At 40.8% G+C, this 13240-nt stretch overlaps 3 protein-coding genes and 1 non-coding gene across 4 annotated transcripts in view; 3 read left to right on the top strand and 1 right to left on the bottom strand.

Annotated features, from left to right (window-relative positions):
* Positions 1–2071, top strand: part of polh (polymerase (DNA directed), eta) — a 5355-nt gene extending 3284 nt beyond the window's left edge. The window contains exons 9-10 of the mRNA XM_034899171.1: positions 65–237; positions 334–2071. Coding sequence (XP_034755062.1) covers positions 65–237; positions 334–1279 — 1119 coding nt within the window. The 3' untranslated portion in view covers positions 1280–2071. The remainder of the gene's footprint in view (positions 1–64; positions 238–333) is intronic.
* Positions 2072–3861: 1790 nt separating this feature from the next.
* gtpbp2a (GTP binding protein 2a) lies at positions 3862–11146 on the bottom strand. The gene is made up of 12 exons (XM_034899172.1): positions 10720–11146; positions 9435–9461; positions 8829–9013; positions 8573–8681; positions 8281–8478; positions 7792–7966; positions 5436–5655; positions 5132–5267; positions 4927–4985; positions 4653–4824; positions 4231–4395; positions 3862–4054 (listed from the first exon to the last, which is right to left on the bottom strand). The coding sequence occupies exons 1-12, from the start codon at positions 10918–10920 to the stop codon at positions 3872–3874; spliced, it is 1830 nt and encodes a 609-aa protein (XP_034755063.1). The 5' UTR covers positions 10921–11146; the 3' UTR covers positions 3862–3871.
* On the top strand, positions 6864–6946 carry trnal-cag. Its single transcript has one exon. It is a non-coding gene; the product is annotated as a tRNA-Leu (tRNA).
* Positions 11147–11676: 530 nt separating the features above from the next.
* LOC117960895 (otoraplin-like) lies at positions 11677–13016 on the top strand. Its single transcript, XM_034899179.1, has 4 exons — positions 11677–11939; positions 12110–12249; positions 12509–12619; positions 12751–13016. The coding sequence occupies exons 1-4, from the start codon at positions 11825–11827 to the stop codon at positions 12772–12774; spliced, it is 390 nt and encodes a 129-aa protein (XP_034755070.1). The 5' UTR covers positions 11677–11824; the 3' UTR covers positions 12775–13016.
* Positions 13017–13240: the final 224 nt, after the last annotated feature.

Genomic DNA, 13240 nt, shown 5'->3' with positions numbered 1-13240 from the left:
TAAAAAAAAAAAAAAATAGAACTGGTTTTCTCACCAGTGCCTGTAATTTCTCACTAACTTACAGAATGGTCGAGTGGCTAAATCGTTGACGGTTGGTGTACGTCAGCTTGGGGATAAGAGGCCGAGCGGCTTCTCTCGCTGTTGTGCTTTAGTGCGCTACGAAGCGACCAAACTGTCCAGTGACAGCTTTGCCATTATCAAGAGTCTAAACACAGCAGGAAACCACCAGGCAGCATGGTAATTAGAATATGAGAACACTACGAAGTAATTAAAGTCCCTGGTTGAAGGAATGCTGTGTGACTGGTTCTTCTCCGTCTTGCTTTATGTCCCCAGGACTCCACCCCTCACTCTGCTACACCTCTCAGCTAGCAAGTTCACTGATTCTCCATCAGCAGGGGGTATTGCTGGCTTTCTCTCCAGTGATGTCACTGCAACCCAGAGTCTTTTCTCCCCCACTCAGTCCTCCATCCAGCCACCATTTGAACTAAAAAGTGACTCTACGTGCAAACAACCTGGCACCATCCAGTCCTTCTTTCAAAAGGCAGCAGAGAAACCAAGACGGGTTTTAACAGATGTACATGAGGAGGACGACAACATAGGCTCCACAGGAATTATCTCATCTTCCTCACCTCACAAAACCTCTGCTACTGATAATCAGTTGGAGGCAGATATCAATTGCCCTGTTTCTTCCTTTTCTCACTATAAAAATGCTTCAGCCAGCCATCCTTCTGGCCTTTCCTCTTTCTTCCACAGGAAGAGTCGTGAAAGAAGCACACAGTCCTTATCCTTGGCTTTAAACAAGCCTGAAATGGGACATTTGCCCGGACTGGACAATGAAGAAGACACTGTTGCTGCTCTGTCAGGGCTACAGACAAAACAAAGCTCTTCTCAGCAGTCACCATGTAAAGAGTTAAGGGATGAACTGGACATTGTTCCAGAGGTCATCCGTCATCCTTCCAGTGTAGCCAGAGAAGACCTGTTAAACTGTGATCGCTGTGGCGAGGAGGTGTTGGTCTGGGAAATGCCTGAACACAATGACTATCACTTTGCCCTGGACCTCCAGAAGTCACTCTCTTCATCAACAGGTTCAGCACCCATCTCCTCCTCCTCTACCATTTCTTCTTCTTCTTCTTCTTCCAATGTCTCTCTAACTCCTCGCAGACCCCATTCTTCACGTGGCAAGGCTAAAAACAAAGGCCAGACAGGGCCACAACCGAAAAGGCATCGCTCCCAAGGTGGGAGTATGGGGACTCTGGATTCTTTTTTCAAGAAGAGCTAAGAAGGGCTGTAGCGCTGCCTTTTTAAATAATATACAGAGTTCTAAAGCATAAATATCACAAACGTGCAAAAAATCCACTGTATTTGCTTAAAGAATGGAAAGCCATTTTGTAACAGGCTACACTATGACGTGTCTTCAACAATAAATGTTATTGTGATTTACTTTAAAAGAATGTTTACAAATTAAAGAAAGGGTCTTTTTATGCACTTCATTACACATATGCCTTTTAATCAAGGAAACAATTTTGTAAACAGCATATATTAAAGATACTTTTAACATTTTGTTGTCATGTACGGTGTATGATGTTGTGTTCTGATGTGAAGCAGATACTTGTAATCGGTTGAATATTGATCAGAAATTATTATTATTATTATTTAGTGTGGATATAAAGTTTTTTTGTGGGCTTAAAGATACAGAAAGTGAGTATATATTTCAAATACTGATTTAAATGCATAATTGCCAGTAGATGAGAGCAATTGCACCATTAGAGCAGAGTTGTACTGTTTTGTTTGCACTTGTTCACCATGTTGAGCCTATTGTTCTACATATGAGCTGAATAAGGACTTTATTATTGCATCAGCTGGGGAACAGATCAGTAGGAACAGTAGAACAAAAAACACAGACATGGATCAATTTTGTGTTTTAGTTAAAAGACAACACCATTTATCACCTGATAAAGAGACAATAAAACTTTTATTCATCATGAAACACAAATTTGATCTGTACATAAATATTGCATTTCACCCAAATAATGATCCAAATATACTTTTAATTAAAGGAAAAGGTCTTAAACGTGATTTCATAAAAGTGAAAATGTGAATGTGTCATTAAGAAGACTGCGAAAACAGTGAAAAACACGTTTGAATACATTGTAAAATCTGGAGCTACTAGAAATATATAAAATACCTGCATTAAAACAAACCAACACCTGATACTCTTTATGAAGGCTATAAAATATTTTGGTTGAAATGCGTTAGTTTTCCTCTCTGAATGCACACAAGGTGTGCATGACAACATGGGTGCATTAAAAAAGGACGCATTTCAGTTGTCCTCTTTCGATTGAAAACTAATCTGTGTATAAGCCACGTCAACATGAGACTATAAAGGATAAGGCCAACAGCAGCCTTAAACACAGTAGCAATTAACATTCATTTTCAAAAGTTGCCTTCTAAATATCAAAAGCTGTTTTAAGGAGTAGCACCAACTTATTTTTTGTTTTATTGTAAAACTTTGGGGTGTAATGGTAGACTACTCAAACAGTAGTTCCATCAGGCACTGTGTTGCAAAAAAAGTAAGTGACATCAATAACTTCAGTGAAGAGACGGCATCAAGTACCTAAAACATTGCTTTAAAATAAAGCTGCATCAGTGGGAAGCTTTACAAACTAGATAATCTATAACCAAACATCTCTGGGAGAACCCCAGGTCAACAACAAACACAGTGGAATAGTGGAATGCTGTCTAATCGGATATATCTAGACGGACCTGAGTAACTAAAGCACTTGAAAGATAGGCAGCAAGATCATGACCGTCTCACTGCACTATTGAGAGGCATCATTTGTGAGTAAAAAACATAATTCTCACAGACGTATGTGACAGCAACAAAAGCCCCTACAAGGTGATGCCAATGTGAGTTATATTGGCATGCTGACATGCCGGTCAAGTTCTAACTCTTCTTAAACTTAACTTCATTAAGTGCTATTGTCAGCAATATTATAGCTTGAAATAAAGGTGGTTTAGCTTATATACAACTGACAAGCTGTGTCGGAAAACCACAAAAGCATCTTAAAAGGAGAATTCCAGTGGATTTCAACACGTAGCTCTGTTGTTTGTAAATGTGGAGTGCTGTCAGTAGCAAGAAAAACAAAAACAATCGGTGCTGCCTAACCAAAGAACAGAGCTAAGTGTTGAAATCAACCGGAATTGTCCTTTAATGCTTTTACTCTTATCTTACATAATTAATTACGGGTTACTAAGAAAAGGGTATTATTTAGAAGTATTTGAATAGCGTGAGGCTTGCCCTTATTAGTCAGGCACTATGCTGGTCACACAGACAAGCTGCTGTTGGCTGATGACGTCAATGACGCGTTACGCCTTAATGTCCGAGCATCTCAAACTTGCAACTGTTTGTAAACAATTATCTGCCCAAGGCATATTCCCACTGGCATTTATTTTCAGTGTGTAAGTGTTTTAAGAGTGCATCTAGGTGTGTACCGTGGAAGCACCACTTCAATGTAGGCGTGTGTAAGTCATTTCCTGGTTGTTATTTGCAATATTGTGTTGTTCTTTACAATCAATATCACTATGGTGGATGTTGCTAAGTGACTGTGGGGTTTTCTCTTAACAGTGCCGTGAAAAGCAACACTCTTTTAACCTCAACACCAGAAAGCAGACTAATATAACTCAGGAGCTATTTAAAAATATGAGGGAGAAAAATTAGAAGGATGGAGAAACAAAGGCTTTGGAAAAGGGTGATAAAAAAAGAGGGATAATTAACAAGATAGAGTGGGCTTTGGAGAAAATAGGAGGATGTTTATATAAAGCACCTTGTTTTTGGCTGGGACGGTTTTTTCTGTTGTTTCCTCTGAAAAACTTAGGCTTCGTCATCCTCACTTTGGGATGGCTGGTACTGGGCAATGGGCTGCAATTTGGTGACGTGACCGATCCCTTTAGTCACGCCTTCTCTGAAGAGAACTTTAGCTCCCACCTTTAGGTATTCTGGGTGCTTGATGAACTTGAAGACAACCACTGCTTTCTCCCCTGTCCTCAGCTCCTCCTGTGGTATGGGGATGAGTCATAAGCATAGAAAGAAAAGAGAGACAGCGCTCAGAATAAACCAAATATCAGACATAATCCGCTTGATGTAACACATTGGGATATAACAAGCCAAGGTTTTAGAAGTAGAGGACAACTTTTAGACAGGAACAGTTGCAGCTCGGTGGATGAACTAACCTTGCCATATACAGCTTCCACAGTGGCGGTCTGTCTCACATTGCCAATGTGCACAGTAACCTGGAAGCCCTTGTGAAAGGTCTTGGCATGAAAGAGCAGCACAATTTCAGCCTCAAACATCCAGCAGATGGTAGGATCCATCTCCGGACTCACCATCACCATGCCCTGTAAGTGGCAAAAAACATGGACATTGTACACACATAGTTTAGAACTCAGTGTCTAACAGGATAAAACGTATTATTTTAACCCCCCCCCCCTTTGAATCAGTGATAAAGTACTCACTAAAGTAAGTAAGTAATGAGACATTTATTTACATGAAAATGCAAGGAAAACACACTCTCTAAATACTGATGCAGGCAAACTGTGTAGGGGCAAAAAAAATGAGTTCGGATAAATTTGGCAAAAAACATTAAGTGTCTGACCTTGCGTAGTAGTGAGCGGTCGAAGTTGCCCAGGGCGAGTGTGGCAGCCTGACCGGCCTTGAGTACCCTGCATGCTGAGCGGTTTCTTTGGATGCTCCCAATGGTCAACTTGTGGAATTGGCCTGAGTCTGTCGGCCCTACTACAAGATGATCCCCCTCACGGCAAATACCACTGCACATTCAAAGAAAACAGTCGGTCAGAGAGAGTCCAAACTAAACAAAATGAAATGCAAGTTGAATATATGAACATGAAGTAAGTATTCCACACAATGACCTGTACAGAGTCCCTCCCACAACAGTCCCCACCTCTGGCACTGTGTAAATCTCATCCACCTGTAATGATGCACACAGATGTCAATCATGTCAATCACGTCAAAATCATAAATACGCAATATGTATGTATTTACACTGCATCTAAATTATTGTTTGTACGCCAGCTTATCACTTGCATACATTCATAAACTTAATCTCAGACATACCTGAAACTCAGTTAGCTGTTGCATAAGCTCCTCCTGCTCCTTGCTGTTGCTGAGAGGAGGGATGGTGTTGAAGAAGACCTTGAGCAAGTCTAGACTCTCACCAGACACACTGGACACGGTGAAGATGGGTGTGATGCTGCCAGGGAGAGCAAAAGCATGTGGTCAGGACACACGAACATCACTGGCTAGTCCCTACGTTATATTTTCTTTAAAGTTTGAACTTATAGAAGCAGCCCACACATCACTACAAAACATTAAACTGTTCATGGAAACATTCAATTTTATAGTATATGTAGTTTCATACTTGGGTGATTGGGCGAACTGCTGTGCTGCTGTGACAGCATCGTCTGTATTGCTAACAACCATGGGCACCTTGTTACAGCCCGGCTGCTTCAGGACACGCTCCAGCTGCCGCACAGTGCGCTCCACTGTGGCCCGAGTACAGAGGTCCACCTTACTGATGACGATGAAGATGGGCACCTTCAGGGCCATGGCAAGTCCAAGATGCTCCCGTGTCGTTCCAGCTGCAATAGACAAAGGAGAGGAAGAGGGTCTAGTCGGAGGGTTTCCCAATGTCAAATCTACTCGTTGAGGTGCAGCTTGCTCTGCAACACTTCACATCATTAAATGTGCAAACACACAAGTGCACAAACACAAAGTTAATTTTAGGTATTGTGCATTTTGTTCTTAAAGGAATCATTACCATTAAATTATCAGGAAGGATCAAGTGTCTTATGTAAATGGGTTAGGGTCAGGGGAAATTATGTGGACCCTTGGAAGACTAGCTGCTACATTGTTAGCAGCTAATGGGGATCCAAGATCAAGATAAAGGACTGTTGGGCCATTCAATAACACTGCTTATCTGCTGTCACTTTATGTCGGTCTGATGGTCAAGTGAGCATGTACACAAACTGATAAGAGCAGGCAATATTTACCATGACATAGGATTGCTATGCCATCGGAGGAAGTAGACGGGATATCAGCGCAGAAGTATTAAACCATAAATGATAAAGGTGAATCGTGTTTCTTTGTCAGCAAAGCTGACATGTGAGATGAAGTGAAACTGGTATGTATGTGTGTGTATAGTAGATTCTGTCTCGGTTCAGATATCGGTCTCAAGTTGGCCTACATCACAAATAAGTTCAAGGCTACTAAGAATCAAAATGCTCTCATCAGCTGAGCAGTGGGTTGTTTTGCTAGTGGTAATTTTCCCAGTGCATCCAAGATAAAGGTGCATAGGAAAAAGTCCATCAGACCTCATGCAGGTGCCAAGCTATTTGGTAAAGCATCACAGAACGAAGACGATTACCCACCCTTTGGCTTTTGGCCTGTCACAGATACAACATAAGACTATGCGTTACACAGATCCATTACCCCGTTTCATAAATAACACTGTTACCCTTGAGTTGCAGACTCGGTGTCCCCTTTCTTTGCTTACCAAAGTAAGCAGTCTTCATTCTTGACCCAATTTCCCAAAGTCTGGCCTATTTTAAAACAGACATCCACACAACGCCAGGACCGCCTACTGTGTGTTATTCTACTATTGCAGGTAGGCAACATCCCTTTTGTTTCAATAATCACGTTATTTATAGCTATTGCTTAAAAAACACTCAAAGATTCTTTACAGGCGCCCATAAGCTTTCACAGTGTTCTAATCAGGGCCCACTTGCTGTGCAAGTAATGGCACCTCCTACACCCAGTCATATCGCAGAGATATCAGTTAACAGCATGTGTCAGGATGGCCGAGCGGTCTAAGGCGCTGCGTTCAGGTCGCAGTCTCCCCTGGAGGCGTGGGTTCGAATCCCACTTCTGACAGTTATTTTTTTTTCTTCTCAGAATCTTACAAACTTAATCTGATGAAACAAACAATTGTGTAAACAAACAATATGTCTTCACAAGCAAAGCCCAAAACTGCCTAGCCTGTCCTACCAGTTTCAGCTTCTTAGGTTTTAAAGTATGTCCTCCCCAGTCCTCGGTATCGTACAAGCTTCCTGCACTTAGTGTCACTTGCTGTTATCATAAAAGGTCTGGGATGGTGAAAGAATATGATACCCGAATACAGACTATATCAATAAAATAAGTTGTTCAAATGCATTGCCAAAGTGATAATAGATACCCACTAAAGGTGGCGAAATACAAAATAAATCCACAATCATTTTATAAAGGACGTGATCGAATCGCTTTGCGAGGCATTGTGGGATTTAATTTGACGCTAGTCTAACCACCTATGTGAAAAAAAAGTGAGGGGTCTAAAGATGACATATCTAACTTAATGCTATGAAGCCGGAGCACACAGCTAACCCCAGTGGGTAAAAGGACTCTCTGATATTTAAGTAGTGGCAGAGATGAGTAGGTGGGTAATGCGGCTGTAGTAGGAATGATGGTCTATTACATAAGCTCAGTTGTCACATGTTTGCAAAGTCACAGCTGGCCAAGTCCACTACAGGTGTACACAAACATAGGCTCTCTGTCAGACTGACCCTGCAAGTGTCAATTACCAGCCTGTGTTTCTGTGACGGATCCACTTTAAGCTTGTCTTATCTGAATAGTAAAGTGACAAGATAAAGTGCATACAGACACACAACAGTACATTTTAACTGACGAATGATGAGGCTCAAAAATGTAAACAGTCATTCGAAATCTAACCAATTAACACTCACCAATGCCAGTATTTGCGCTGACGACCAGCATAGCGAAATCTGGACAGTAGCTGGTGAGGCCAAAGATGGTGGTCTTCAGGTACTTGTGGTGACCCGCCAGATCAATGAATGTGATCATTTTAGAGGCACTCTCACAAATTTCCTCTGCTGTACGAGACTCGCTGTAATTCACAACCTAGGAAAAAAAGCAATCATATCTGTGTAAAGGTATTAGTTACCGTTAGTTACATACCGACCCATTTCTAAGTTATTTATATGAACGTATAGGTCAGGCTATGCATAAGTCACTAACATTACTTGTAAAAGTATACATGCATGACATTAGTATTACATTGTAATTGTTCCTCTTTTTATCAGAGTTACCATAACCCTATTGTCTTGTGTGATCTACCATAACGTATTACATAATGTATTTAACCGGTGCTGCTCTTTGTATGCAGTACATAACTACGGAACATATTTATTCTCTGGCGTTGGATCTTTTCTCACCTCTCCTTTACTATTGAAGCCAAGGATCTCAAAGCTGATGCTTGAAGTGCGTCCAGTCTGGATCTCATGTAGATGTCTGAAGAGATTGAGCCTCGCTCTTCCCCGTCCATTGTCAAGCTCACCCTGTGTCAAAACACCCAACAGAGTAGACTTGCCCGAGTCCACGTTACCCAGTACAGCTACTCGTAGGTCCAAGAACTGCAGGACAAACACAAAGAAAAAGCGACGATGAAAACAAAACAAACAAATCAACAACCTAAAAACAACATGCCTTCACAGTAGCCATACTAACCTGCTGGTCATCTGGCACTTTGCGAATGAGAACTTCAGCAATCTTACGAGGCACATCAGAGTCGTAGTCCACATCTCTTTCTCTGAGAACAGCAATGTCGGCTCCAACTCTGTTAGAAAAAGAAACACTGCCATTGTGTTTGCCTATCATGGACAATGGCTTTGTTTTTAATAGTACATTTTAATTTCCAGTTTATTTGGTTGGGGTTACTGTATAACTTGATGTCAAACAGTGACAATTTGATATCTTGACTTACTTCTCTGCCAGCATGTGTAGCGTCTTTAGTGATGTCCTCATATCTTCCTCTGCTAGTCCCACCAGCATGCCGTTATCCTCAACACCTATTTGATAAACAGCTTCACCTCTGCCCTCCTGCAGTCGCCATTTCATTTGTGTAGCCAGGTGCTCAAAGCGGTATTGCGTGGGGTTCACCAGCTTTAGCTAGACAAGGGAAAGACTATGGAAATCAGTGCCAAATTTAAACCGGGATTGTTGACAGTTGAATGTGTTTGGTCTGTGGTTAATTAGGTCTAGTTTAGCTAACTAGCATGACAAACAATTACAGTATGGCTGGGGCTATACAAATCTGAAATAAAGTGTTGATGAAGCACAGGAGGCAACTGTCCAGACTCCAGATACTAAAAATGTTCTTGCTAATCCAGTGTGGTATTTGTTTTCCATGGTAGATCATTCAAGACAAAATTTATCCTGACATTTCACCCACATATTACTGACAGCTTATTCTAATTATGATTGACCTACAGTTATAAACTCAACATTCTTGCCTTATAGCAAGTAACTCACTTTAAAGGACGCCATAATGTCTTCTGAACACTTATTGCATGACAGCTTATTTGCTTACCTTGTACTCTATATTTCCCTCTTCAGCCTAAGAGATTGGTAGACAAACAAAGAGAGACAGACATATACAGAACAGGAACAACAGCTGTCAGACTTTAGAAAAGTGAGACAAAAGGCTATTGATTTTTTTTTAAGGACACAAAGAAAAGCAATCTGCCTGAATGAACAGTCGGTGCACTTCTGTGAATAGGTTGCCACCGAGAGCTATACAAACGGATAGCTGCTTAGCTAGCCTTAATACACAGCTACTTAACGCGTTATTAGACAAAGCACATGCATGTGTAAATGTCAAAATACATTAAGAGGCTAACTAGTCAATATCCCTTCAAGTAGGATAAGTATCCCAAAATATACTAATACTTATGGTCACTGCAGGACAGTGGAGTTGGTTAACGTTACATGATGGAGATCAGCTGAAACAACTGAGCCACGGAACATGTTGAGACTTGTCCGGTAAACATTACGTTTCTGACCATAGTGCTATAAGAATACTGCTGCTTATCTCTTTATTAATCCAAAAGTAAAAAAAAAAATCTATATTACGACTTATTATGATCCTGAACCTAACATGTTTAATTTTGTGCTAACGTTATATGTTAGGTTGAACTTCAGGTAGCTTGAGGTCAACGCAATTCTTTCACGTTTCGAAGAAAACATCGTTCACGTAAATTTGACTTTAAGTTTAACGTTATGCGAATAACGTTATAAACAAGTGATCACGGTAATATTTCGTTACTATGTAGTAACAGTCCTGGGCTGATTGAATGTCAGGGACGGTAATAGTAACACAGTTAGCTAGATAAAGGTCGACCGAGTACACACCCGCCCCCCAGTTAGATATTTACAAACACAGCTGTTCCTCCTCTCCTAGCAAGCAAAGTAACTTAATAGTCCAATAACTTTATAGCAAGTGGCTTTTAAAAAATACACATTTGGCTTCCAACTGTGAATGGCATATTGTAAGATGCTAATGTTAGTAACTTGTTCCTTTAGCTAGGTTACTAACTAAGCTAGCTAGCTAGCTAGCTACGTGTCACTGGAAGCACATATAGACAGGGGAACGGTCTTCCACATAACACCGGTTCTTTGACAAGTCAGGGCATAACGTTAGTTAACTCGACGACGGGGAATGCAATTTCACTAATAAATTATAAATGTTAAACATGCACATAAACTCCCATTTCAGTTCACATTGTTTTTTTAGCAGACTATGTTATGGGTCGCAAATCATTTTAGCTTGACTACGCTAGCGGTGACGTTAGTTGTGCGCGTAATTTCAGCCTTACCTCTGGAGGTAGATATGGGGTGTTATTGCTTGGTTTGAAGTTTCGAGCGAATCGAGCTTTGGGTTTCTTGTTGTTCTTTACACAAGCCTTTTTGGGAGCTACCCCGTAGCCATTGCCCGACTTTACATTGGACGCAACACCTTGAGATCCAGAGCCGTGTCCATTTCCTGAGCCAAAAAACTCCGATACCCGCGCATCCATCAGCTACTTTGGGGAAATAACTTGTTAGCTTACCACTAACTGGATAGAATTATGCTTTATTATTAAAGTAAACCTCAGCCCAGGCAAGCAGGTGATGTTATTTGAGTGGAATTACCCTGCTAGTGGTAGCTTAAAGAAGCCCCTAAAATAAAAAACAAAGCACCGACCACCCCAAACTCTTCGAACCGAACAATAACAGCATCGTCCGACGTCGATTTGAGTTCAGTGTCTACGTCACAGTCCTAAATGTCAAGGGGTGTGCCTGATTTGTACAAGAGGAGAGCGCGAGTGAGCGGTTCTATTTGTTTTCTGACTTTCACTTAGCATGTAGGTTTAAACCCCGCCCGCATAACTACCTAGGTTCTAACAGCGTATGCACTTCAGATGAACACCGTCTTGCAGAGCTTTGCATCAGACAAAAAAGGAAAGATAACTTGTTTGCAAAGACTTTTACAGGTTGCTTACAAAAAAATGATACCAAGCTCGAAACATAGGACATAGGACACATTATCACATAGGACATTTTAGTCTGTCCAAAAATATGGCACTTCTACAAAGACCTGTTGAAAGAACATGTTTTTTCCATGCTTTATTTCCATACTTGATTTTTTTTACAGGACAAACTGTTAATATTAACTGTGACTGCTTGCTACTGCTAAGAGACTGAACTTGGAGAAAAGACAAGTAAACAAACTCTCACGTGGGACATGAATACTTCCATAGTGTGGCATTTCTGAAGGTCTACACTGATTGGTCAGGCAACCTCTGATGTAGGAGCTCAGCCCATTCAATCCTGGCTAAAATAACTGTTATGGAATTTTTACAGCCTTAGGTTCCTGCAAATGCCCACATTCATATCCGTACTCACACACAACACTCTCTTGGTTCTGCTCTTTGGGTCAGCATGAGCTTTCCACTGTTGATTCTGCTCTGTGTGGGACTTCTGCACCAGACTGCGAGGGCCGTCCTTATGGATAAACTAGCAGACAACAAGATTTGTGGAGATGCAGAATGCTCATGTAAGTCTGATCGTTAAAGAGAAGCCTGACGCAGTGTGTATCCTGAAAAATGTTTGATATTAAATTATATTAAATGATGTGATAAAATGCATCTACTTGATAACTTAAAAAAGAAGTAGTTTTCTTCCATCTATATTTCCCTTCCTTTTATGTTTTCTGTGCTTTATTAGATGTTCTCTCCATGGCCACAGCCTTGGACGACTTCACAGCTCCTGACTGCAGATTCATCAACATCAAGAAGGGTCAGATGGTCTATGTGTATTCTAAACTCGTACCAGAGGAGGGCGCTGGGGTATTCTGGTCTGGAAGCGTATGTGAATATGTTTGTTACATGTTATTTATTGGCAGTGCTGCTTACAATCAATTACAAATGAAATGCAAGGCAGGATGTGCAGCAGCGCCGAAGAACTTTCTGGCCTTTTAGGCAAGAGCAAAATGTCAAGAAAGACATTTGTTTAAATATTCAATTTCAGTGTAGCTGAAATGAACACGCATTTAAATGACTTTAAGTTTAGTAAAGGAGGTTCCATGTGGGGCATGTTGAAAGGCCATTTGATTTTCACCGGCAGGTTTACAGTGAGCGGTATGTGGACCAGATGGGCATCATCGGATACTTCCCTGCAACTATGGTGGACGAGACACAGAAGTTTACAGAAGACACAACAAGGATTCCCACAGCTGTGAGCATATTTGTCTCTTTTATTATAGGACAATATCTGAGATGTTTCATTCTCTATTCATTTTCTGGAGTAATATGTGCCTGCCAACATTAATTTCATGCTATTTATTTTGTTTTGCCTTTTTTTTTCAGAACATGGACTTCTACTGTGATTAAGACATGACAAACTGAAACCTCTTTCTTCTCAAGCCTTGCTTTTAGTAACTCTGGCTTTTATAAAGGAGAGTAGTTCATCTCTTGGGCCGGCGTGTCGGACCAAGTCCTTTTACATCTTGTGGTGTTAAATCCAACTGGGACACAAACCTGGACACTCTCAGTCCTCCATAAGCCCACAGTCTGACACCTATCTGTCTTGCTTTGTCTCAACTAGACACTTTGCTCAATAAACCCTTTTTCATGTCAATACAAAATGTTGAAATTATTTTAAAATATAAGATTTGGTTTCTACAGATTGCTACTTTTTCTTTTTTAGGGTGGGTAACTGCAATGTTATTGTACATTTCTGCTGAGACATCTATTAACTTACTTTGAATTGCTGTAAAGATATGTACATGTTAAGACAAGATACAAGATAAGCTAAGAGAGGTTATGGTAAGACATACTTTTTAAATTGAAGTATTAA

Source organism: Etheostoma cragini, chromosome 17 (genome assembly GCF_013103735.1).
Source record: "Etheostoma cragini isolate CJK2018 chromosome 17, CSU_Ecrag_1.0, whole genome shotgun sequence".
In the NCBI taxonomy this organism is placed as follows: domain Eukaryota; kingdom Metazoa; phylum Chordata; class Actinopteri; order Perciformes; family Percidae; genus Etheostoma; species Etheostoma cragini.
Note: the sequence above shows the minus strand (reverse complement) of the source record. Positions and strands in the feature narration are given on the sequence as shown.